This window comes from Anoplophora glabripennis, unplaced genomic scaffold (genome assembly GCF_000390285.2).
Source record: "Anoplophora glabripennis isolate ALB-LARVAE unplaced genomic scaffold, Agla_2.0 scaffold190, whole genome shotgun sequence".
Taxonomy (NCBI): Eukaryota; Metazoa; Arthropoda; class Insecta; order Coleoptera; family Cerambycidae; genus Anoplophora; species Anoplophora glabripennis.
In genome coordinates, this window is record NW_019416301.1 from 708,471 (window position 1) to 731,961 (window position 23,491).

The window sequence follows — 23,491 nt, forward strand, 5'->3', positions numbered from 1 at the left end:
CCAAAGAATTAACCATTATAAGCAAAGGTCTTTTTAGTGATGAAGCCGGATTTACTCGGGAAGGAATAAATAATTCCTACCATTTGCATATTTAGAGTGGCGAAAACCCCCATGCTATTATTCTGACAAAACACCAACAGAAATTTATCATTAATGTATAGATGGGACATTGCGAACTCTCAAATTGGTGTTGGGTAAAGTCGCATCTACATTTACGAGTACTTTCATCCGGGTTAAATAGTGTAATTAGTGTAAGGTAAGTATATTGATTCTATTGCTTATGAGCTACGAATCTATTTTAAAATAGCTTCTTCGAAGAAGTGTGTTGCTGTAACTGCTCTTTTGCTAACACTTTTAGCAGTTAAGGAAAAAACAACAAATTGGCGACGACAAAGATTTACAAATAAAAAATAATTCTGTAATTTTTCTGTAAATCGACATTAAAAAATGTACATGTATTCTTTTATTTAATACGTAATTATGGAAATAAAGATATCGATTGTGTTAACTTATATTACTTATTTTTTGCTCCACACTGATATTCATTATATCAGCATAATGCATATCAACATATCATACAGAGTAGGAAAGTACCGATGGTCTATCTGAAGTTACGTGAGAGCGATAAAGTAAGCCATAGAAATCCATTTGATAGACAAGAATGGGTATAGTGAAGGCGTCTAATAGTCACCGCCCATTTCGCCCTTCCACAAATAAGAAGTGGATCTTATTTGTGGAAGGGCGAAACGGGCGGTGACTATGAGACGCCTTCATTATAGCCATCCTTCTCTATCGCATGGATTTCTATGGCTTACTTTATCGCTCTCACGTAACTTCAGATAGACCATCGGTACTTTCCTACCCTGTATACTTCATATTTTCCTTCCGGTAATCCTTGCATTTCACATTCCATAAACGTTCGAAATAATAAAATCAATAAACAGTTCGATTTGTTCCCCTGAAAATTTAGTCTCTGACAAGTTAGTTTCACAAATGTTTTTATAACGTTATCTTCAATTAAAACGATTTTTATGAAACCGAGATCACTTCTTTATCCATACAAAACAAGTTTTTGGAAAAAAAATAATTTCATAGCTTCCAACCTGTAAGTAAATATACTTCTACTCACAAAAGCAAAGTCTAATGAAATTTGATGCAAAAATTATGGGGTTACTATTTTAAAAAATATATCTACATCTCTAAAAAATATCTCTACAACATAGTTCAAAAACATTTGATAGTAAAATTTTATAAAATTATTAAAAAATCTTCCCAAAATGCAAAAATCAGCTTGGCTCATTTTTTCCGCAAAATCGATTCGTTTTTGTTTTAGCTCAAAATATCTAACTTTTGTTACGCACTTTGTGAGCACCAGTTCATTATTTACTAATATTTTGAAAAACTCGGGTAATTATTGTTACCATAATACATTTATATTTGTTCAAGAAATATCCTACAATATTGTTCAAAACTCTCACTATAGTAATTTTTCTTGTCTTATGAGGAACAACATGTTATTAGACATCAAACTTTTTACATATTTCAATTTAATAGTTTGCATAAAATCGTGAACTTTGGAAATATTACACTGACACTGGCGGATTGTATGTAAATAAATTTGAGCGTTACTTCCTTTGACGACAAGTCGAATCAGAATATTTGTGAAGTGCTGTGAACAGACGTGTTTTTTTTTGAAATATAGTAATTGGTAGTTTTCAAGAATGATGGCGATGAGAAAAGCACGTTTGGAGAAAAGAAAAAAAGGTAATGAGTATTGTAATATCAAAAGTCGCTGAGAAACGAATATAAATTTACAAAAAAAAACAGTGCTAAATTTAAGAAAAATTTTACATATACTGTATAATTATTTGTTATTTTTTTAACCAGTGGGTGTATTATGGCACTTGAAACCCACTTTGAACAGGTTTTGTAAAATTATTTACATAATTCTAATTTGTCTAAACTTTTGTCTTTACAACTGGTAGTTTGTACCAAATTGGTAAAATCTATCCAAAATATTAAGAAATCAGCATACCTCACAACTGCTGCACTGGTTTGAATGGGAATATAATTTTTTTCAGGCTATATTCAAGCTTATTCTTGTATTGTACACATAAGAACTCCACAGATAGATTAGAAGGGCAGATAATACTGTCCTAAGATCTTGGTACACAAAACCAAGTGCTTCAGGAAGATTCTTACACTATCAGTCTCACCACCAACAAAAACATAAGATTAATTTAGTATTAGCTATGAAGAATAGGGCCATACAAACCAGTCATACCTCCTTGCGGATCAATAATTTGAATAAATTAAAAAAGTTGTTTGTAGATAGTGGCTATCCGGTAGAAATTGTTAACTGCTTTTTCATAGGAGTGAGTTCGTTAACGCACGTAATAATGAAACAAATCGTTCCAACAATAATAATTACAAATATTACCTTACATTGATTTTTTGATTTTTTGGCCAATAAATTAACTAGGATTTTTTCTTCATATAACAATATAAAGTTGGCATTTAGGAATCAGTTATCGGTGGGGAGTTTGTTTTCAAAATTAAAAGATTAAGACAACATATTGAATATGTCAGAAGTAATTTACTGCATTCCATGTAGACTGTCAAAAGGTTTATATAGGTCAAACCGGGAGATGTCTTAAGGACCGGATTATATCACATAAAAGTGACATTAGAAATCAAAAAATGTCTTGCACCTTAGCTAAACATGCTGTACAATATAGTCATAAAGTCTCGGTATTTGATAGGGAACCCAATGTACAAAAATGGAATTTTCTAGAAATAACTCAGATTATGAAACACGAACGTAGTATGAATTCAAAAAAGTCATTGATAGTAACACCCTGTAAAATCAAATTTGTAGGTATATATGAAAGACAGGTACATCTAACAAACAATTCTTTCGCAAATTTTTTACATTAATTTCTTACTCACATTCCTGTTCACCGTCGACGCTATATTTTTAAGAGTATATTCATTTAGTACTGCTTTGACCAATGTAGCACTTACTTAATTTTTAATAATGTAATTTTTTTTTAATTTTAATATTTCGACAATAACAATTTTAACCAAAAAATGTTGACCTGCTTCTGTTCATTTGTGTGGTCACAGTTTGTTTTGTTAATTAATATCAGTCTTTTTCTAAGTGATTGTTTACAATTTTATTTAATTTTAATTTTATTATTGTTATGTCTTCTCAACATGCCGTCTTCATTGTGAACCTCGCATTTCGTAAGTTACCTTCTTTTTGTAATTATAATGTTCTAATTTTTTTTATAAAAATTGTAGAACTCCTGAAGAAAGAAGGATTTTCTCGAAAGCTCGAGTCGAAATAAAGAGTTTTCAGCCTCTATTGTTCTTTCCCAAGACTATATTACCCAATTATTTAACCAGAAATTTTGTTTCTTAACTAGCTAGTCGCTAATACTTAACAACTATATATGGCACGTTCCGCGTAAGATCGATCAAGGCTCTCGTCAAAATTTGGAGACATTTAATAAATGGTTTTGAGCGTACAAAAATTAGTTCTTCAAGTACTTTGACGCGCCAGGAAATTTTAAAAAAAATCAGGATTCATCAAATAAACTCCCTCCAGTGAACATATTACTGATAAATCCGTCTCCAAATGACTTTAATGGGGACTTTCGAGATCGCTGTTCATAAATCTTAAGTTATTTTCAGACCATTCATGATGGCAATTTTTATAGCTACCGTGTGTCCCCGGATTGGCTTAACTATTCTTGTAAAAAAATTTATTTTTCATTTTTCGACAAAAAGTCATTCTTTATAAAAAATTTTGCTTGTCCTGAAACTTCGAAATCCAGTTTCAAAAGACTAAAAATTTATACGGGGCGCTCATAAAATTGAAAAACCAAAAATTGCCCCAAGAGTAAAGCGACCTTATTTTAAGGACTACTGCAAAATATTATTACTAAAAGTTGTTTCTAATACTAAGGAAAGCTCAAATATCAAATATCGACAAAATCGGATGAACGTTATAAGCTGATTAAACCAATCGGTTAAATTGTTACATAATTTGGTAGGAGAAAAAGCTATTCTTAAGTCTTTTTGGAGTTTAGGTTAAAAAAGTGGAGCATTACGAGGGGTAATGTTTTTTTTGAGGTTTGGATCAGAACGTGGCATAATACTGTTGAACCGACTTTAAATTACGATTTAGCGACCCTAAAAACGTCGGAAACAATGAGTCTCCAATGATTTAATTCGCGGTATGAATAAAGAGACGTGATTTTTCATATCTTTTGAGGTTATGATTGGAAAGTGATGCGATACTATCGAACTGACTTCAATTTATGATTCAGCGACTTCGAAAACATAGGAAATACTAGTCTGACATGTCTTGTCTGTGAAATCGACCATTGAACTATGATTGAATAAAAGTTTTGTGATTTATGGCTTGCTAAGCAGTTATATAGAAACTGCCATCTTGAACCTTCTGAAAATAACTCAAGATTTACGAACAGCGATATCGAAAGCACCCAATAAGGTTATTTGAAGGGATATTATCCGGACAATATCTGACATCCGCTCACTTGATTTTTGATTCAGAAATAATAGCGAAACAAATTTTGCGCATAAGATTTGCCTCATATTGGGAGAACAAAAATGAATTTTATAAGGTTCATCCGAATTTGTCCATATTCGATATTTGAGCTTTGTCATATACACCCCAAGTGGACACTCTGTATATATATACAGGGTGATTCAAAAAATCGCTGACAGACTTCTAGGGTAGATAATACATAAAAAATTAAAACGAAAAGTTTTAATAAACATAGGGTCGCAAATGCCTCCTTAACGAGATACAGGGCGTCAAAGTTTCTGTAAAATTAAACATTGTCTGCAATAATTCCTTTTTAAAATATTTTCTACGCCACTGCTAATTTTGTCAAACGGGCACTATTTTCGTGTAAAGTGTTCAATTGTCTATCGAATTGGTCTCTTGTAAAATTTGGATTAAAGCAACCATTTTTAAGAGAAACACCTCTGTAGAAAATTTGTAAATCCAATTTTATTTTCATTCATTTTAATTTCGCATAGTAGGCTTGTGCGATTCAAAATAAAATTACACATCGCCTGTCACTAATGTCAATGTGTACAAGTAAGTTAAGTAAACTAGATTATAAGCTTCTTTTTGTCATTTTTACGCTTTAATTTTACAGAAACTTTGACGCCCTGTATCTCGTTAAGGAGGCATTTCCGACCCTATGTTTATTAAGACTTTTCTTCTTAATTTTTCATGTATTACTTACCCTAGAAGTCTGTCAGCGGTTTTNAAAAACAGATGTTAAAAAGGAACTGTGGATCGTTCCCTGATCGCTCACTCATTATTTCGCAAAATTGCAAACGGCGGTCATAATCATCCTCTATATATATATATATGTCAAAAACTGGAAACTAATTGTTAGAGATTTAGTATATAGTTGTAAATAGTAATAAGTAATTTAGTTAATTTTACTGGTGTAGATTACATAAGGAATATAAATTCATCTAAATTGTGTCCAAGAAAGTCAATTAATTTAATATAATTTTTCTTCGAAAATCAGGATTTAATTATTATTTATAGTTTGACAAAATTAATATTTTTGAAATATTTTTTTTTTAAAGGTAAGTGTTTGTTTCTTCTAAAGAACCGCCCCTGAAGGGAAAAAGCTTGTGCTACATCATACAGGAAAAATAATACTTTCAAATTTATTTTTTGAAGAATTGTGTTTTCAATTTCAAAATTAGTAATTTTTTTTTATATTACCCAAATTTTTAATTATAAGAATAATTTGTTTTGGTTAAAAGAAATCTAAATTTATAAAAACTTTCACTCAGACTGATGTCTACATTTAAGCAGGTGAAGGTAAGTAGATTTTCCTGTTAACTATCTGAGCTCTCTGAAGGTACATAAACATATACATAAACATAAATTATATACACAACAAATAAATTACATTACAATATATATATATATATATATATATATATAACATAAAATTATAAATAGATAGAAATGATGGAATTCTTTTACAAGCAGTTTTTCAAAAAGCCATACAACTCGATAAAAAAGATATTAAAACGTGTTGCAAATTGGTCGTCTTGCTCCAAGTGGATAACGTTATCCGTTTCTGACAAAAATAAAACATGTTTAATATTTTGCAGCTACCTTTTCTGTTCAAATTCCGGTAAATTATAATTTTTTTCAAAAATGATTTAGCAGATTTTAATACATGCAGTTGTATAAAACTAAATTTTATTTTATATTAAAATACTGCTCCACTTATACATATTGCTGAATAGTTATTTTAACTGTTTTTGTAGAGATGTCTAAAACATTAAATTAATTTTTTGTAGAAAACGGTAGACGATGTCGATTTGGAACAAGAGTACTTTTCTCTAAACAATGTTAATGGTTTTTAATAATAAACTACATATTTGATTTTTTTGAAAAGTCATAAGTAAAAAAGTTATCATTAATTTTACAGTCGATAAAGGCCATATAGCCTATTAGGCTTCATAACTCAATCTTGCTAATTTTGTAGGTATAGTTTGTTGTCAATATCAAGTATATATCAGCTTTAAAAACAATCGTCTGCTTTGATTAAAAAAATTACTATGAACCCTGGTTAACCTCGAATTTTCGAAAAATCGTAGGAACCTGTACTACTATTTTTATGAATAGAATTACCCCGTAAATTTTTATACATCCGAAACACTCTGAAAGTCAATAGTATTTTCAATAAGTGATTTATTTATAATTAATTATTCTACGAGTACTTACCCATTGATAAAACAATTCCTATTAATATCCTATAATGTCTGTCTTGATATTTTATTAATTGAAATAAAAATTGCCGGTAGTCATTTACATTTCGAAAAAAAACAAAATACTGTTAAAATCATCAATCAGTTTCACATTTTTATTAGTATCCAAAGTATGTGCTCTTCCTTATTAATTTTTATATAAACTTTATTAGTAGTAGTAAGTGCACTTCTAGGTAAATAACCTTTTGCAGCTTTGATAATATTGCATTTATTAAGGTAGTTACTTGAAGTTTTGCATGTCTGTCGGACATGGAAAGGTTTTGTAGATACAATGTATTTTATGTTTCTATAAAAAGTAGTTAATTTGTCTTAATTATCTACTTAAATAGCTTTAACTCTTTTTTTGATACCCTTGAGTTCAATTCGTAAGTTCCATTTCTAAGATCGTAAACAAGTGTGTGAACTTATCGAATATTGACTATACCCAAATCTACTTAGCAACAATGTCAGGTATTTTATTTTTACAATGTACCTAATTAAATATTTTGTGTAGTGCCTAATAAACGCCTAAATAAGAAAATAAAAATTTTACAAAAGTATTCCAGAAAACCAGAAATTTGATTTTAACCCATTATATTTTTTTGACATAAAAGAAGAAACATTCTTGTAATCAATACTTTTACTATTTGAAATTTGCCTAGAAAAATCTTTCCTTTAGCCAGAACACCAAAATGTAATTTATAAATAACAAAGACTTACGGTACAATATTACAAACTATCAAATTGTTCCAAATAACATTTTTATGACAAAAATACCTATTAAAAGCGAACAAAGCGAACAATTTTCTTAATAACTTAAAATTTATAAACGACAAAATTTCTAATTTAAATATTTATAAATAATCTATACCTACCTTTGTTACAATATATCAGTATAATGCACCTGTACTGAATGAAATAGTGTGGCCAAATGAAAACGAAACAGAGCCATTTTTAGGAACTGCGTCAAGATTGTAAAAAACGCTCAAACCCGTTGATTTTAGATTAAAGAGAGACATTCTTTGCTGGTATTTTTGACTCCGCCACTTTCTCCCCCATGCAAGGGTAAGCATCACCTCAAAATATTTAAATAGCATTGGGGGTTGAGTAATATTTCTTTTGAAAGCTCTTACAATTCTCTTTAAATTTTATAATTCCGCCCAATACTTTGAAAAAAATTTACAATTTAAAATTTAAATTATGTTTAGTTGCATACTTACTACCTAGTTGATTAAATGTTCAAACTGATGACCGCCCACTTCCATACAAGAATAAAGATTTTGTTAGAAACGTTCGCGCAAATTCCGAAGCATTTCCGGAGTGATTCGACGGGATTCGTCGACGATTCTTTGACGCAAATCTTCCAGCGATGCAGGCTGTGTTTTATAGATTTTACTTTTTAGATATCCCCCACAAAAAGAAATAAAGGGCGAAAAAATCCGGTGATCGTGGAGGCCACTCAATGCTGCCTCTTCTCCCAATCCAATTCCGTAGAAAACGTTGGTCCAAATACTGACGGACAATTATCGCATAATGCGGAAGAGCACCATCCTGTTGAAAAATCAAATGATCTTCATCGTACTCAGGAACATTTTCAATAATATCAGTCAATAATAATATGGTCAATAGCGTCTTCCAGTAATTGCAAATACATTTGGTCATTCAAATTACCAGGTAGAAAAAAAGGACACACCAGCCGGTCACCGAAAATTCCAGCCCATACATTCAATTTTTCCGGTTGCTATGTATACACCTCGTGAAAAACTCTTGGGCCAATAGCGGTAATTGTGACGATTTACCGTCCCGTTCAAGAAAAAACTGCATTAATCACAAAAACAGATGTTAAAAAGGAACTGTGGATCGTTCCCTGATCGCTCACTCATTATTTCGCAAAATTGCAAACGGCGGTCATAATCATCCTCATGAAGTTCCTGAACTAAATGTATTTTGTGTGGATGGAATTTATTTTTCTTCAAAAACACAATTACATACCCTACTAATAATAACCTACCAACGCTTCCAAATAATACTAGAAAATAATTTGGAATCCACTAATTTTACGTTCATTGTATGTGTACAGCATTAATTTCTGTTTTTTACAATTGTGTTTTTTTTTACGAAAGTGATAACAAATCGCCAAAAACCAATGTAACGCAAGAAATACTAAATTTATACCATTGGCGTACTTAACTCGAATGACTGACATTTTTACCGTTACTAATTGTTTGAAGATAAGTTTCAACTTTAAAATCAAAATTCTTAATTAATAAGTATTGGGTGGAATTATAAAATTTAAAGTCTGTTGTAAAGAGAATTATAAGAGCTTTCAAAAGCAATGTTACTCAACCCCCAATGCCATTTAAATATTTTGGGGTGATGCTTACCCTTGCTTGGGGGTGAAAGTGGCGGAGTCAAAAATACCAGCAAAGAATGTCCTCCTTTAATCTAAAATCGACTGGTCTGAGCATTTTTCTACAATCTTGACGCAGTTCCTGAAAATGGCTCTGTTTCGTTTTCATTTGGCCACCCTGTATATAAATTTTAAAAATAAATTAATACAAATATATAAGTTGATACATCAAATTAATAAATAAGCTTTTTTATTAAACTTGCCGTCATTTAACTTTGTAATAATTAAACATTGAAGATCATAAGTGTAAATATCATTTGATTGAAATTGTATACTTATTTTATTTAAACAACATTTTTTTTTTTGAAAATTAAAGAAGTTTTTGTTTTCTAGGAAGAAAAAATTCCAATCCCTTCGCAACAGCTAGTTATGAGACTGTGTTTACCGAGTCTCTGCAGCATCCTGAGCGGTTTTGGTCGAAAGTTGGGCTGATGGTATCTTGGAGTAAACCATGGAAAACAGTTTTGGATAATTCCTGTGAACCGTTTACAAAATGGTATTCATTTTCTATAACTTTCTGCTTTTTGTATTTTTCACTAAATATCATAATAATTATTTATGTATAATGTAGCTCTTGTTTTTCACGAGTGGGAATTTTGTCACATGTCCCATTTAACAGTTTAAACCTCAGTGAAGCCTCCGATCCAAAAATAACCTAAATGGAAGTTGCTCAGTTCATTGGGGGAAAGCGGTTGCTTAAATTTGACCTTAACCGCGTCCTTGAGAATTAATTAAAGGTCAACTTCATAATTTTAAATGGGACCGTCTATTTTTTACTCGAATTCTGATTGGGAATTTGGTGTTTGTGCAAGATTTTCAAATTGTTACTAAACAGTTTGCTGACGGTCATACTACTTAGTATTTTTTAGTAGTATATTTATTTGTCGACAAGCGCATTAATTTCGGTTCTGTGATATTATTTTCTGTACAATTAAGTTAATTTTGGATATATATCCGATATTTCTTCAGAACTTTTGGCGGAATGCTGTGCAAAGTGTCAGTTACATTATTGGTGTTTTATTTTATTATTTCTAGTTAGGTATAGTGAGTCATGTATTAGAAATTGAGAATATGAACAAAATTAAGTAAAAAAACATTGATTAGTATTAAAATCGTAGCTCCGATGGTAATATCGTAAATTGTATTCATTCAATTTTTTCCTATTTATTCAAGAACAGCCATTCTCACAAAAGCAAAAGACTCCTGCTCCAACTACTCACTGATATATTTAAAGTTAACAGATCTCTGTTGCCTGTTAGTTATTTTAAATTTATGTGTAAATTTCAAATTAAACAATCGTTGCAAATAGTCCACAACTACACATGTTTAATAAAAATTGTTTGCGAACTATCAGAAATTTACTGCAGACGAAAAGCCAATCTGTCAGTTGAATTGATGTAGTATATCAATATCGATCAATGACCTATTATATTATTTATTTTTCTCATTATACAGTGAATGAGTGAAATAAGAAGAAACTAGCACATTTTGTATTGTTGCAATACTATTCCGCAAATAAATTATTAAGTCCATATATCTAGTAGAATAAATGGTACAATTTTAAACTAATAAAAATCATAAGAGATAATTTTTTGTCTTTATACATTGAATTTGACTTTATGAACAAATATAATGCACCTCCACATTCCAAAAACACAAACTTATTCGATTCAACAACTTTAGTTATAAAAAATGTAGTAGTTTTTATAGTTTTTTCACTAGCTATAATAATACACAATTCAAAATTCTCCTGAATCATAAACATTCAGATGAAATTAACCGCAGGTCGTAATTATATCTAACTTCTGGAGTTTTATTTGGCCTACGGTTTTTTTGCTTTTGAAGACCTCAACTACTAACATATATTTTTTTTATAATCAGCATATGGTAGTAGAAACATGTTTTCAACATATTTTTTTTGGCGCATACAAATATTTTATGTTTGACATATCTACTTTTTGATTAAGATACACTACTTCTTATATGCAAAGTTGAGCAATATCAGTGCCACCTCATACTTTGTCCATTATTTTTTGACGTAGAAAAAGAAGTGGAAGAATGAAATTTGTAGAAAACTTTCTAGATTTTCTAATACCTAAGGTGCAAAAACAATTGAATACCAGATTGCAGAGATATTGGACTTGATATGACTTTTTTAATATAACACGAAGTACATTTTTACACGTTTGAATAAATAATAAGATATTCAATTATTTCTGGTAACAAAGTATTAAAACCCTTTTTTTATATCACACAGAATAACGGAGAAAATAAGGTCGATACTTATGATGGACCACCTATACAAAAATAACAATTTTTAAAATGCGCGTACTATATTAGTACATGACTTTTATTTACAGCCATAGTATAAGATATTATTCACAGAGACGTACAGTTTGCATGTACTAAACTTTATTTATCAACATACCATGTACCACTGATGTTATGTGTGGGTAATAATATGTATTTGGAATGTGTTTTAAAGAACTAGAGAATTGCTTGTATTTCCGTACTCTGTAAAGTTAAATACAAAATGAAGAATTAATACTTAAAAAAGTAAACAGTTACATGTTCCTTATAAATGTTTTTTTTAATATTGGAACAGTAACTTGAAAGGAAAATATTCAAAGGCCATTTATAACCTTTGATATTTTACTGCACTCGTGTAGTTGGTTGCCTATTCTTTTCCTAAGAGCAGACCAAACTTCTAGCCCTTTGGTTTTTTATTCATTTACTTTACTCCTATAAATCCTAAATCAACAGTCTAAAACGCTAGAGCTCTTATATTTCGCAAACTTACTAACGTTATAAATCAGATTTACTTTATTTTTTCTTTTACAACCAAAAGAACATACCTACCTACCAAACAATATACCCAAAATACATACTGATTATAACAAAATTTCTTCTATTTAGTGACACAAAGTTAAAATTGATTTATTCAGATGACATTACGGCGCCTTCTGGTCATCCATATTTTTGCACATCTTAAAAAGTATTATTCAAATTTCTGGTGTTTATATAATTTTAAATATAACAAATTTACTTCAATATCAATGTAAGCTTACCATTTTTTAAATATTAATTTAAGCAATAGATAAATATTCCCCAACTGGTTGCCACATCATCGATTTAGGCTTTAGATGTTTTGAGATACTTAAATAGCGCTCCTTTATTCAAACAGAACTTTGACATTGAATTTTAAATGCTCTAGTTGATATGTATACGAGCTCTATGTGTTTGATTTTTTATACGGTCGAAATTCTAAGATCTTGTCTCTGTTGAAGTTATTTGAATTGTTATGGATTTCTATGGCTTCGCTATAAGCCTAAACAATAGAAACTGAAAAAAAAATATATATAATTTCAACTGAGATAGGTACGGCTTAGAATTGGAAACAACCAATACCTACGTAAAAAATCAAAGATCGGCAGATCACTGACAAATAATTTTAAACCAAACTTGGAACACCACCAGTCAGGAATTAATTTTCAATTTCAGAGTTTCATTTGAAAAAAAAAACGATATGTCTCTCAAAACGTCAAGAGAAAAAGAAAATAATTTATTTATAAGTTTCGATTTCTTAAATCTAAAATTTATGTTTAGCTAATTACAGTCGTGTCTCACCATCTTTTTCTCGAGAATTACTCCTAATATGGAGAAAATCGACATTTTTACCGAGTTCCCCATGCATTGCCTGCTATGCTAGGAGTCTCGTCTCGTGCTCGCCGGCAAAGAGGCATACGGGTTGTTGGGACGCTTCTATCATCACCCAACCTCGATAGACGCTTGGGGGTGCGTTTGTCGCGCTGGCCGATTCTCCTCCATCGGAGACGAGATCGATTTTTAGAGATGTGGGAAACGATCTAATTTGTTTGGTTGCCTTCTTGCATTCTGGCACTGTTTCCGATACTTTACGCTTTATGAAACACAGTCGAATAAGGTACTCTAGGTCTTTTATCACATTCCTTGTGCTGGGCTAGAACAGTAAAGTTTATGCGAATGTAGCCTCCTTAGAGTGCATGAGTATTTGTTTGGAATCTTTCGAGCTTGAATTGAAATTTGCCCCTTTAGAAGGCTTGTGTATGGCAACTTTAGGAGCTGTGTTTCACTCAGGATCTTCATCGCAGGATGGACAACGCCTGGGTAGTAATGTGATATGAAACAATTGGAGCTTTGATTTCGTAGCAATTTTTTAAGAGAAATTTTAATTTAAATTTGTTCGTTATTAAATTTTATGAAATTTTTATCTTTAGTTAACAATAAATATGAGCATATAATACTTAAGTATATGTAAAGCAAAATAAAAATTTTGGAGCGTACACATGTACTGACCAGGATCCGTCGTTGGTTATTGAACTTGAAGCCATCAGAATTGTCGTTCAATCACCGGGCCTTGATGGGCCCGTAGACGTCATGTAACGAAGTCCGCGTTAACTCTGGGCCATTGGCCTCTCTGGATTTTACCCATTATCGTCATCTGTAATCTAATTCGAAAGCCATAATATTCGGAAAACTTTTCAGTTTCCGAAATTCGAAACTGAGATAACAGTAACAGTTAGATGATGCCCATGGAAGGTAGATTGCGTCAGGTTGGAATTGGGTTTCTACTTTGGCCGAGATCGGCTCTAGGTAGAATGGTTGGAGACAGCTTCGTGGTTCCAATCGGAAGGTTGAGCGAAAATTTGAGATTTTTTTTTTGTCGCGCTATTTAGAAATCCATGATAGCCGTAGATCCTAAAAAATTTTGACCGAAAGATCTAAAAACTAGAATCTTCAAAATGTTTTTTTTTTTAATTCCCGATACGATTAATTTTTTGCATTAGTTTATAATAATTCTTGAAAGAACAAGAAAATTTATTTATTATGCAGGATAACATACAACGACAACAAAATATAAAATTTGGTAAAAATTAGATAAAATTTTTCTGTAAAAACTTCGTTCTTATAGGAACAACAAAGTTTCGAACAAACGTTATTTTCATGATTCCACAAAAATATATTCATTTTCGTTCTAACTTGAAGAACCTTTACTCTGCGCAGGTATGTTGGAGGAGAAATTAATGCATGCTATAACGCAGTGGACCGTCATGTCGAGGCCGGTAAAGGATCAAAGGTTGCTATAATATATGATTCACCGGCAACTGGAGTAGTTAGGAAAATTACTTATTCCGAATTACTGGAAAAGGTAAGTACATAAAGTAGGTTATGTCCCATGTTCACGAACAATATTTGCGAAAAATATAATAACATTTACAAGATGATATAACGAAATTGAGTTTGTTTCACGTCTATACTGACGCAAAATGATTCGCTAACAGTGTTCATCAACAATATTAGTAAAGTTCGCTAACACATGTAGTAAAATTTGTTTCCTAATAACACTGTTTGCTAACAAAATGCATTGTTCCATTGGTAGGCAGTAAATTTCTGTTATTACTTTCTTTATCGCCTTTTTTAACTTTTTTATTTTTGGATATTAAAAACATTAGGTTTATTATTATTCGTGTGGACGCCTTATGTCAACTAACATGTCGAAACGTTGTTCGAGAACAATGTTCCCTAATTTTGATTAATGAGCGTTACTAGTTGAACATAGTTAGCTATTAACGTTAGTATCAGTGTAGACCCTGAGTTAGATAAAGTTTGCTAACCCAGGGTCCACATTAACGCAACCAGTCTTAGCTAATTATAGAGTATTTTCATGACCCAGTGATTAAATTGAAGGTAATTTGTTTGGGAATGGGGTCAGTTTTTAAAGAAAACCAGTTTATTGGTTAGTTGACGTTTCGGCTATATTTAAGCCTTCTTCAGGACAATCCAAAAAAGGTTTTCCGTGTAACAAATAATCTAAATAATGGGGAGTAAAATAGGTAGTATGTTGCTGTATCAAAATAGTATATACATACATGTATATACATAGATATTTTAATCAACATCGAGTAATGTACTATTTTGATACAGCAACATACTACCTATTTTACTCCCCATTATTTAGATTATTTGTTACACGGAAAACCTTTTTTGGATTGTCCTGAAGAAGGCTTAAATATAGCCGAAACGTCGACTAACCAATAAACTGATTTTCTTTAAAAACTGACCCCATTCCCAAACAAATTACCTTCAAGTTAGCTAATTATGTTTGCTACCAATGCTAGCATAAAATTTTTAACAAAACAAAATTTGACAAAAATTAAAATAAATGCTAATGTCAGGGTTACTGCATCCTTTAAACCGTTAATTAAAGCTCGATGTATTTGTCGAATATCTTTTGAAATATTTGTTAGATTAGATTAGATTTTGAGAATAATCTTCAACAGGTAATAATCCTTTGGTATTTAAAATGTTCTTGTGTAACTGTATGTTCCTTTTCTATTCTTTGCTTTTTAACAAAATAGTACTGCTCTATCAGCAAATGAAAAGAAGTCGACATTACACAAAGCATCTTAAACTTTTCAGAATTGCTCAGAGAGAATTAGACTTTTTCAAATGCACACCAGCTTACTTGTGTAAGACTAAATCTAAATGTCATTTCTAGATAACAACTAACAACATTCTTTATTGAATTTTTGAAGTGTAATTTTTTCTTTTACTTATACTTATCTAGCTTTCAGTTTAAAATATATTGCATTATGGTGACAGTTACTGATTGCTCATGCTAAAGTTTAAACTAGAGTAAGTGCTACGTCACGATTGTATATTGTTTAGTTTTCTTATTTCAATAAAATATTGACTAAATGGGATATATTTATAATATTCATTTTACTATGACAGCGTCTTGTTAAATAACAAACTAAAGTCACAGTAGGTACCTATAGATAAATCAGCAGTACTTTTTCGCTAAGTTTTCGTACTTTTCATGTTTACTATTCGTAATATTTACCTCTGTATGTTTAGAAAATTATTAATTAAAGAAAATTTAATTATTTGACTATAAATTTTTAATAAATAGTTTTTTATATATACTTTTTATATATTTTACGAATAACATTTGTAACATATTTGTAATTAACTGCTAATTTATTAATATTTTATTTTTAAATATCGACAGTACAAGGTAATACATAATCAGGGATAAATATGTTTTCATTTACAATTATTATAAGTGAAAAAAAATATTTACCTAATAACTCACTATTTTGCACTGTTGACATTAATTATTAATTTATTGTTTATGCACCATGTAGGTATTCAAGGTTTTTAAATCATTTCGTAACAAAAAACAATATATGTAATACATTATTTATTTATTCCTTAACCTTTATACCTTATAACCTTTTAAATTGTTGCTGATTGAATTCTCGTATTTCTGATGACTTGTAACCAATCTTATACTAATTCAATAGATTATATATTAATTGGTTCAGCTTATAAGATGCAAATATAGAAATGTTCTAACAAAACCCCTCAGGAAATTACTAAGATTTGTGATATCCATATTTGTTTTTCAGGTGTCAAAGTTAGCAGGACTTTTGGCAAGACTGGGAGTTAGCAGAGGAGACCGAGTTTTGATTTATATGCCCCTTATTGCAGAAACTATAATGGCCATGTTAGCTGTTGCTAGACTTGGTGCAGTACATTCTGTTGTTTTTGGAGGTAATGTACAAAATATTATAAATTAACTAGCTACTATATTTTCATTCAAACTTAATATGACGTTATTAAATATTTGTGCAAAATTTATTGGAATTTTAATTATTTGCAAACAAAAATTAAACAAACCAGATGTTATATTCATTGTATAATACTATATTTACAGATTAATTTCATCAATAATTATATTAATTTTCAATTAGCGCGCTGATAGCGAGAAGTCAACGCAATGGGCAAAATCAGATACGAAATTGTTTTTGGAATCCAAATTTCAATAATAGAGAGGAACAATTATTTAAATAATTTCGTAAATTCAGGAAATTTTCAATTTTTGGGTAGTGTCTGTACTTTTTATTTTTAGGCTGTTTCTAGTAAAGTGAAAACATTAGAAAATAAAAATTTTATCTCGTTCACAAAACTATCAAACTCTGGAATGGAGTATTTGTTACAAAACAAACAATTTCCATATACATATACAAGGTATTTCGAAAATAGTTGAGAAAAATGAAGTGTGATTCTTCGGCTCATTTTAAGAAAAAATGTTCTTAATAACATGGATCCGCAAGCGCACCGTTTTCGACATAGGGTGTCAGAAAATTTTTTTTTTTCATTTGTTGGGGATATCTTAGGAAGCGTTTGAGATAAAGAACTTAAATTTTGTATACGTATTATCATTAATATTAGCTTTTGAGCGCTAATTAAATTTTTATTCATATTCTACACAAATAAGGAACTCATCATCATCATCATCATCAAAAGCTCTAACTCGAACCATTTTCAAGATAAATGGCGTTTTACGATGAAAGTGGCAACATAATTAAGCAAACAAACAACAAAAATCACACAGTTATTGAAAAGGGCCTCCTCCTACTAATCCAATCAATAGAGTAAAAAAGCCATATCTTGACAAAACAGCATACCACCGCACCCGTGTCATCACGGGGGTGAAAGACACTCCGTAGATATACTCTAATGTGTTTTCGACTAGCAACTCTCATTAATTAATTTATTATTAACATTTTAGTGCAAAAAAAACGCGTTTTTTTGTTTTTTTTTTTTAGTTTTTTGCTTATAAAACCAATACTTCTAGAGCAATCTCAATTCCGTAAATGGAAAAGTTGTAGGAAATTAAATTTCGAAAAAAATTAGGCGATTCGATCGGTTGATTAGAGCTGGAGAAAATCCGGTAAACCGGAAAATTCGGCATTTTTTCAAAAATTCATAATTTTGTCATTTATGAATATTAAGAGTTGAAATTTGGCACAGAAGTAGATAATTATATCAACTTTAAGTGTGCAAAAGGCAGGCGCTGTCGGACCATTAGTTCTTGCGCAATTACAATTTTAAATTTTTCCGATTTTAATTCTAATACCGGTTTTCAAAAATAGAAGTAAAATACTATATAACGTATTATTTCAAGTTTTCGTTAAAATGCAGCGAAATTGATGAAACATGCACTTGAACATCAGTGTAAACGGCCGGAACATCGGTACAAAAATGAGCTTCGAACAATTTTGTTTTAAACTTGGTAAAACTTTTACTAAAACGTTTCAATTGAAACACCAAGTTTATGGCGATGATGTCTTATCCCATGGCTGAGTTCATGAGTGGTACACGGTTTAAAGGCGGTTTAAAAACATAATTGATGACCAACCTCAGATTCCATCAAAACTGTGCCTGAATTCATCAAAGATCAGCCAAAATCTTCACTGAAATTCACGGAATTGGAGTTGAACATCTCAAAACATCCATTTATCGCATTTTGGCCGAACATGTGGGCTACTGAAAAATGTGTGCACGGCTTGTTCCGCACAAGTTCACTGACTACTACAAATGGCTCAAAATTCAACATTAGAAGGACATCATCAAGGAGGCCAAAAGGCACAAAAATTTCTTTTACAACATTGTAACTGGTGAAAACGTGGTGGAAGGCGTCAGATGAAACAAAATCCAAAAAAATCTCGTTTGGAAAAGTCAAAAGTGAAGACAATGTTAATTTGCTTTTACGATTCCAAGGGCATTGTCCACAAAGAGTTCGTTCCACTGGTTCAAACCGTTAAAGTACAATTCTGTCTTAACGTTTTGAAGCGTTTAGTGCATCGTATTCGACGTTTTCAGCCAGAATATCGCATAGAAGTAAATTGACGTTTGTTGCACGATAATGCGCCATTTCATCGATCGACACTTGTGACTAATTTTTTGACTAAAAATTGCATTTTAACTTTCAACTACTCCCCGTATTCGCAAGATTTGGCACGGTGCGACATTTACCTGTTCGTAAACATGCATTTGCCTATGAAAGGAAAGTGTTTTGTGGACTTAGAAGCCATTCTACGGCTTGTACCCTCATTCTCAAGGACATCCCGCCTGACGATCTAAAGCACTCATTGGATATGCTTTTAGACCATGCAACTCGCCGTAGTTTAGTCGGAAGGAACATATTTTGAATAAGATAAATCGGATTTGCCAATAAAACTTTTTGTTGTTCTTATTTTTAAAAAGTCCATTTTACTTTGGAACACACCTTATATATATATTGAGATGAAACCAGATTAACGGGAGAAAAGTAAAATTTAAATTAAATCGTTATGTAAAAGACAAAGTGGCAAAGTCAATGGTTGGAATGATTATTATAAAATTTATGATTGAGTTGATTATCATGTTAGTAAATAGTTAAAAAATAAGTTAGAATAAGAGGTAATAAATGATATTAAAATTGAAAGACAATTTGTAGATTAATTAAAAATATATGTCAGAAAAATGTCAAATTTAAAGTAGGATACACAAGGATTCTGTAGTCATTAGAAAGGTCAAATAATATGAGAAAATAAAAAATATTTTGAAGTATAAGGCAAAATTGAATGTAAAGAAAGTAGAATAGGGTGTATAAGTGAAAAAGAGAAAGTGAAGTGAAGTGAATTATAAGAGGAAAAGGGCACGTTCAAAGATATGTGGAAAGGCCTTTAAAAAAAAAGAAAAATCAAGATAGTAAGAAAAGAAAAGGATTTATTGATTAGTTACAGAAAGAATTTTGAAAACGACAGTTATTAAAAGTAAGAAAAGAAAACCTAGAGAAATATAAGCAGTTAAGAAGCGAGAAAAGGGAAAAAGACTCAAATAGGAGAAAGCAAGAATTTAAAAATACCAGTTGGAAAAATAAGGTATCTAAGAAATTCGAGACAAGCGGATCATCCACAAACAAGGTCCAGGAAGACATAAAGAACGCTGAACAACAGTAGCAGGTTCCAGAGGCCAGTAGGAAAATCAGGAAAACGGAAGATCAGTAGCAGGATCCAGGAGAGCAGTAAGGAAACCGCATATCAGTGGCAGAGGAAAGAATCAATAAAACAAAGTAAAGGAGAGAAATCAGTCGACACATCTTTATCGATTATACGTATAAAAAGGTACCTTTTATAATAAAAACAAAAGTCGTATACGAAATATAATACAGAATTGCAAAAGTAAAAAAAAAAATTAATATAAAAACGTTTAGTAAATCACTAATTCAATATTAAGCAAAGTTATTTAATCATTTCATAAATATACTTAAAATTGGCCAATCTTTGTAGAATTAAATATTAATACTAGAGAAAATTAATAAGTGTTAAATAAGAAGTTATAAGATAAAGCGTCAGTGTCTTAAGGTATGCAACCAGTATTACATGAAATTTAATTTAACGATATTATCAATATAACCTCTTGTATAAGGCTTTATAAACATTGTGAAATACTTCAAAATATTGACTAGTGTAATTAAGAGTGTAGAGTGACAAAATTTGGCATATATAGAACAAAAAAATAATAAATTCATTTATTACTAAACCTTTTGTTTTTATAGCTGTGATTGGTGTGGTTTCTTGCTAAAGCATAGAACCGACTACGGAGATAGAGTCTAGAGCTAGGTAGGGCGAAGATATACAATACACAATACACCAATCCAACCAAATTAATATCACAACAATCAAATTTTATTTTGGCGCTAACATATACTATCGTACACACATATAATCATAACAATATATATATAAATTCCTAAATTCGTACATTTCTACAATTAGGTAACTTTTAGAATGGAAGAGAATATAATTTATTAGAATCAGTCGAATGCACATATTTGCCGCAATTACAAAATTTTATCTTAAAAATTTGAATAAACATTTGAAAGTATTATTTAAATATTAAAATTACATCAAAGTAAAGACAAATAAAATAATATTAATTAATATCAATTAATGATATTGGATAATATATAATAGCACATGCTCCAATAAGGAATTTATTAGAATATGTCAATCAGTATCTACAATAGACAATCACCTAAAAATGTGCCTATTTGTTAAATCATTAAAAAGATAACTAGTTTTCTTTTAAACTCATTTAAAGAAACACATTTTTTTATATTTACTAGTAGTTTGTAATTTTTACAATACTTCTTTACAATTATTATAAATTGGATATAAGTACTGTAGATGGTTGTATTGATGATAAGTAATAGGTAAATTTACAGATATTCTTGTCTAAAATCGAAAAGGGCAGTTCAAAAATGATATAATAAAAAATAAACGGATAAAAAAATTGAAAGAATTTCTTTCCCAATGAAAGAAATAAATAAAATTTTAATATCAGCAGATTCAACTGAATTGCCGCTATTGTTATTATTAATTAATAAAATTAATTTGTGACTTGAATTAATAAAATAATTTGATATACCTGATGTTACAACAACAGTTCAAAATTTTGTCCACAGACGTGTAAACGCATTTGGGCCCGGCGTACCCAGTTTCTACGAACTAACACAAATGTTGTCTTGCTTCACCATAACACAAATATTGTATTGCTTCACCATAAGTAAGGGTTTTAAATACTACAACTTCAACAATTTTTTTCTCGGAAACTAAGGATTTTACAAAAATTTTGTTTACGATAATGACCCCATTTTTCATGCTCATCTATTCTCAAACTTTTTCGGATAAGTTGTGAATACCTAAATATTGCATTAACAATTTCTATTTTAAATTTTGGAACTGAAAATTTATATTATTCTAATTTGTATTACATTTTTATATTATAATTTTATTTACTTGTAAAATCATAGCTTTAGTTTTGTCTATTTTATTTTAATGTTATGTTCATATTACATCTCACATGTACATTTTTGAACATTTAAATACCAATTTATTCTAATATTTTTATATAGGATTTGCTGCTTGTGAACTATGTACCAGAATTCAACATGCTGAACCAAAAGTCATAATAGCTGCTAGCTGTGGAATTGAACCATCCAGAATTGTCGAGTAAGCATGGCATACCTTATTAAAACCGAAATTCACATTAAAAATATTTTAAACATTTTAAGTGATAGAAAGCAGCTTAAAAAAACTGATTAAAAATCATATCTTCATTGAGAAAATCTATTTTTTTCTTAAAATAATATAATATAAATCCAAAAGTTTCATTATAACACAATTAACGGTTTTCAGCTATGCCAGTGAATTGAATGAGGCTATTGCACTATCTTCACATAAACCATCGAAATGCATAATTTATCAAAGAAAAGGGATAGCAATAGCTGAACTCGATCCGGAGAGAGATATGGATTGGGAGGAGGGTATAAAAAATTCTGAAAGTGCACCATGTATTCCTGTGGATGCAAATGATCCTTTGTACATTATCTATACTTCTGGAACTACTGGTAAATATTTCAGTCTTTTGATAATTTGTTTATTTGTAACTTATTTCTTTATTCAAATCATTTTTGTTAATATAATAATCGATAAAAAAAATAAATACACAGTGTGTCACAAAGTAGTGGGTGAAGCCGTTAACCACAGGTTACTTGAACCATACCATCATACTTTTGATTTAGGACTTGATTATTATAACTCTCTTTTGTACAGGGTTATTTACGTAACATTCTACACACCTTATCTTTTTTACTTTCTGTTTAAAATATAGTAATATGGTACACAAAACTTAGAAAAGCAAATGAATTTTGCATCTTGAAGATACAAGCCAAACTCATATATCTGTCAGTTGTCTTTCATTATTTCATAATGATTCAAATGTTTAGATGGTTTATGAAACTATCAAAGCCAAAATGCTAAATAGCGAACGTATCGTCCACATATCAGTACCAATGTAATGGCTTGAGTTCAACTGTTTCCAATACTTTTAAAGGTATTCATTAAAAAGGTTTGTCATTATCGAAATCACGGACTCCCCATGACAACACACCATCGGTTTGTTCATAATAATCTCGTGTTCATAAGTAGTAACAGAACGTTAGACAAAGCTCAAATAGATAGTAAGATCCTAATAGCTCCAATACGTCTTTTATTTGCACTCTGGTGAACAAATACTCCACATCATAACTGATCAAGATGTCAGAGTCACTTATGGTGAAGTCTGTAGAATATCCAACGAAATATATTTAACACTTTATAGTAATGTCTTGAATAGATCTCAGCTCCTAGATAACCCTTCGATGTTTCCTTGAGATATCAGGTTTTAGTGGTTTCACCTTCTTTAAAATTCTACAAATTTCTTATCGGGTTTCTTCTGCTTCAACCTCAATCAGAGACCACAGTGATCTCTCAACCTCAGCAATAATTTCTTCATTAGCAATTGTTTATGGTGCTTTGGTGAAAACAGAACTATCTGCATCCG

The 23,491-nt window shown here is 30.5% G+C and overlaps 1 protein-coding gene across 1 annotated transcript in view; it reads left to right on the forward strand.

Moving 5' to 3' along the window:
* The first annotated feature begins 1,606 nt into the window (after positions 1 to 1,606).
* LOC108907293 (acyl-CoA synthetase short-chain family member 3, mitochondrial) overlaps positions 1,607 to 23,491 on the forward strand; it is a 46,754-nt gene continuing 24,869 nt past the window's right edge. The window contains exons 1-6 of the mRNA XM_018710916.1: positions 1,607 to 1,764; positions 9,566 to 9,728; positions 14,276 to 14,420; positions 16,684 to 16,828; positions 22,023 to 22,119; positions 22,306 to 22,517. Of these exons, the coding sequence (XP_018566432.1) occupies positions 1,722 to 1,764; positions 9,566 to 9,728; positions 14,276 to 14,420; positions 16,684 to 16,828; positions 22,023 to 22,119; positions 22,306 to 22,517 (805 nt within the window). The 5' untranslated portion in view covers positions 1,607 to 1,721. The remainder of the gene's footprint in view (positions 1,765 to 9,565; positions 9,729 to 14,275; positions 14,421 to 16,683; positions 16,829 to 22,022; positions 22,120 to 22,305; positions 22,518 to 23,491) is intronic.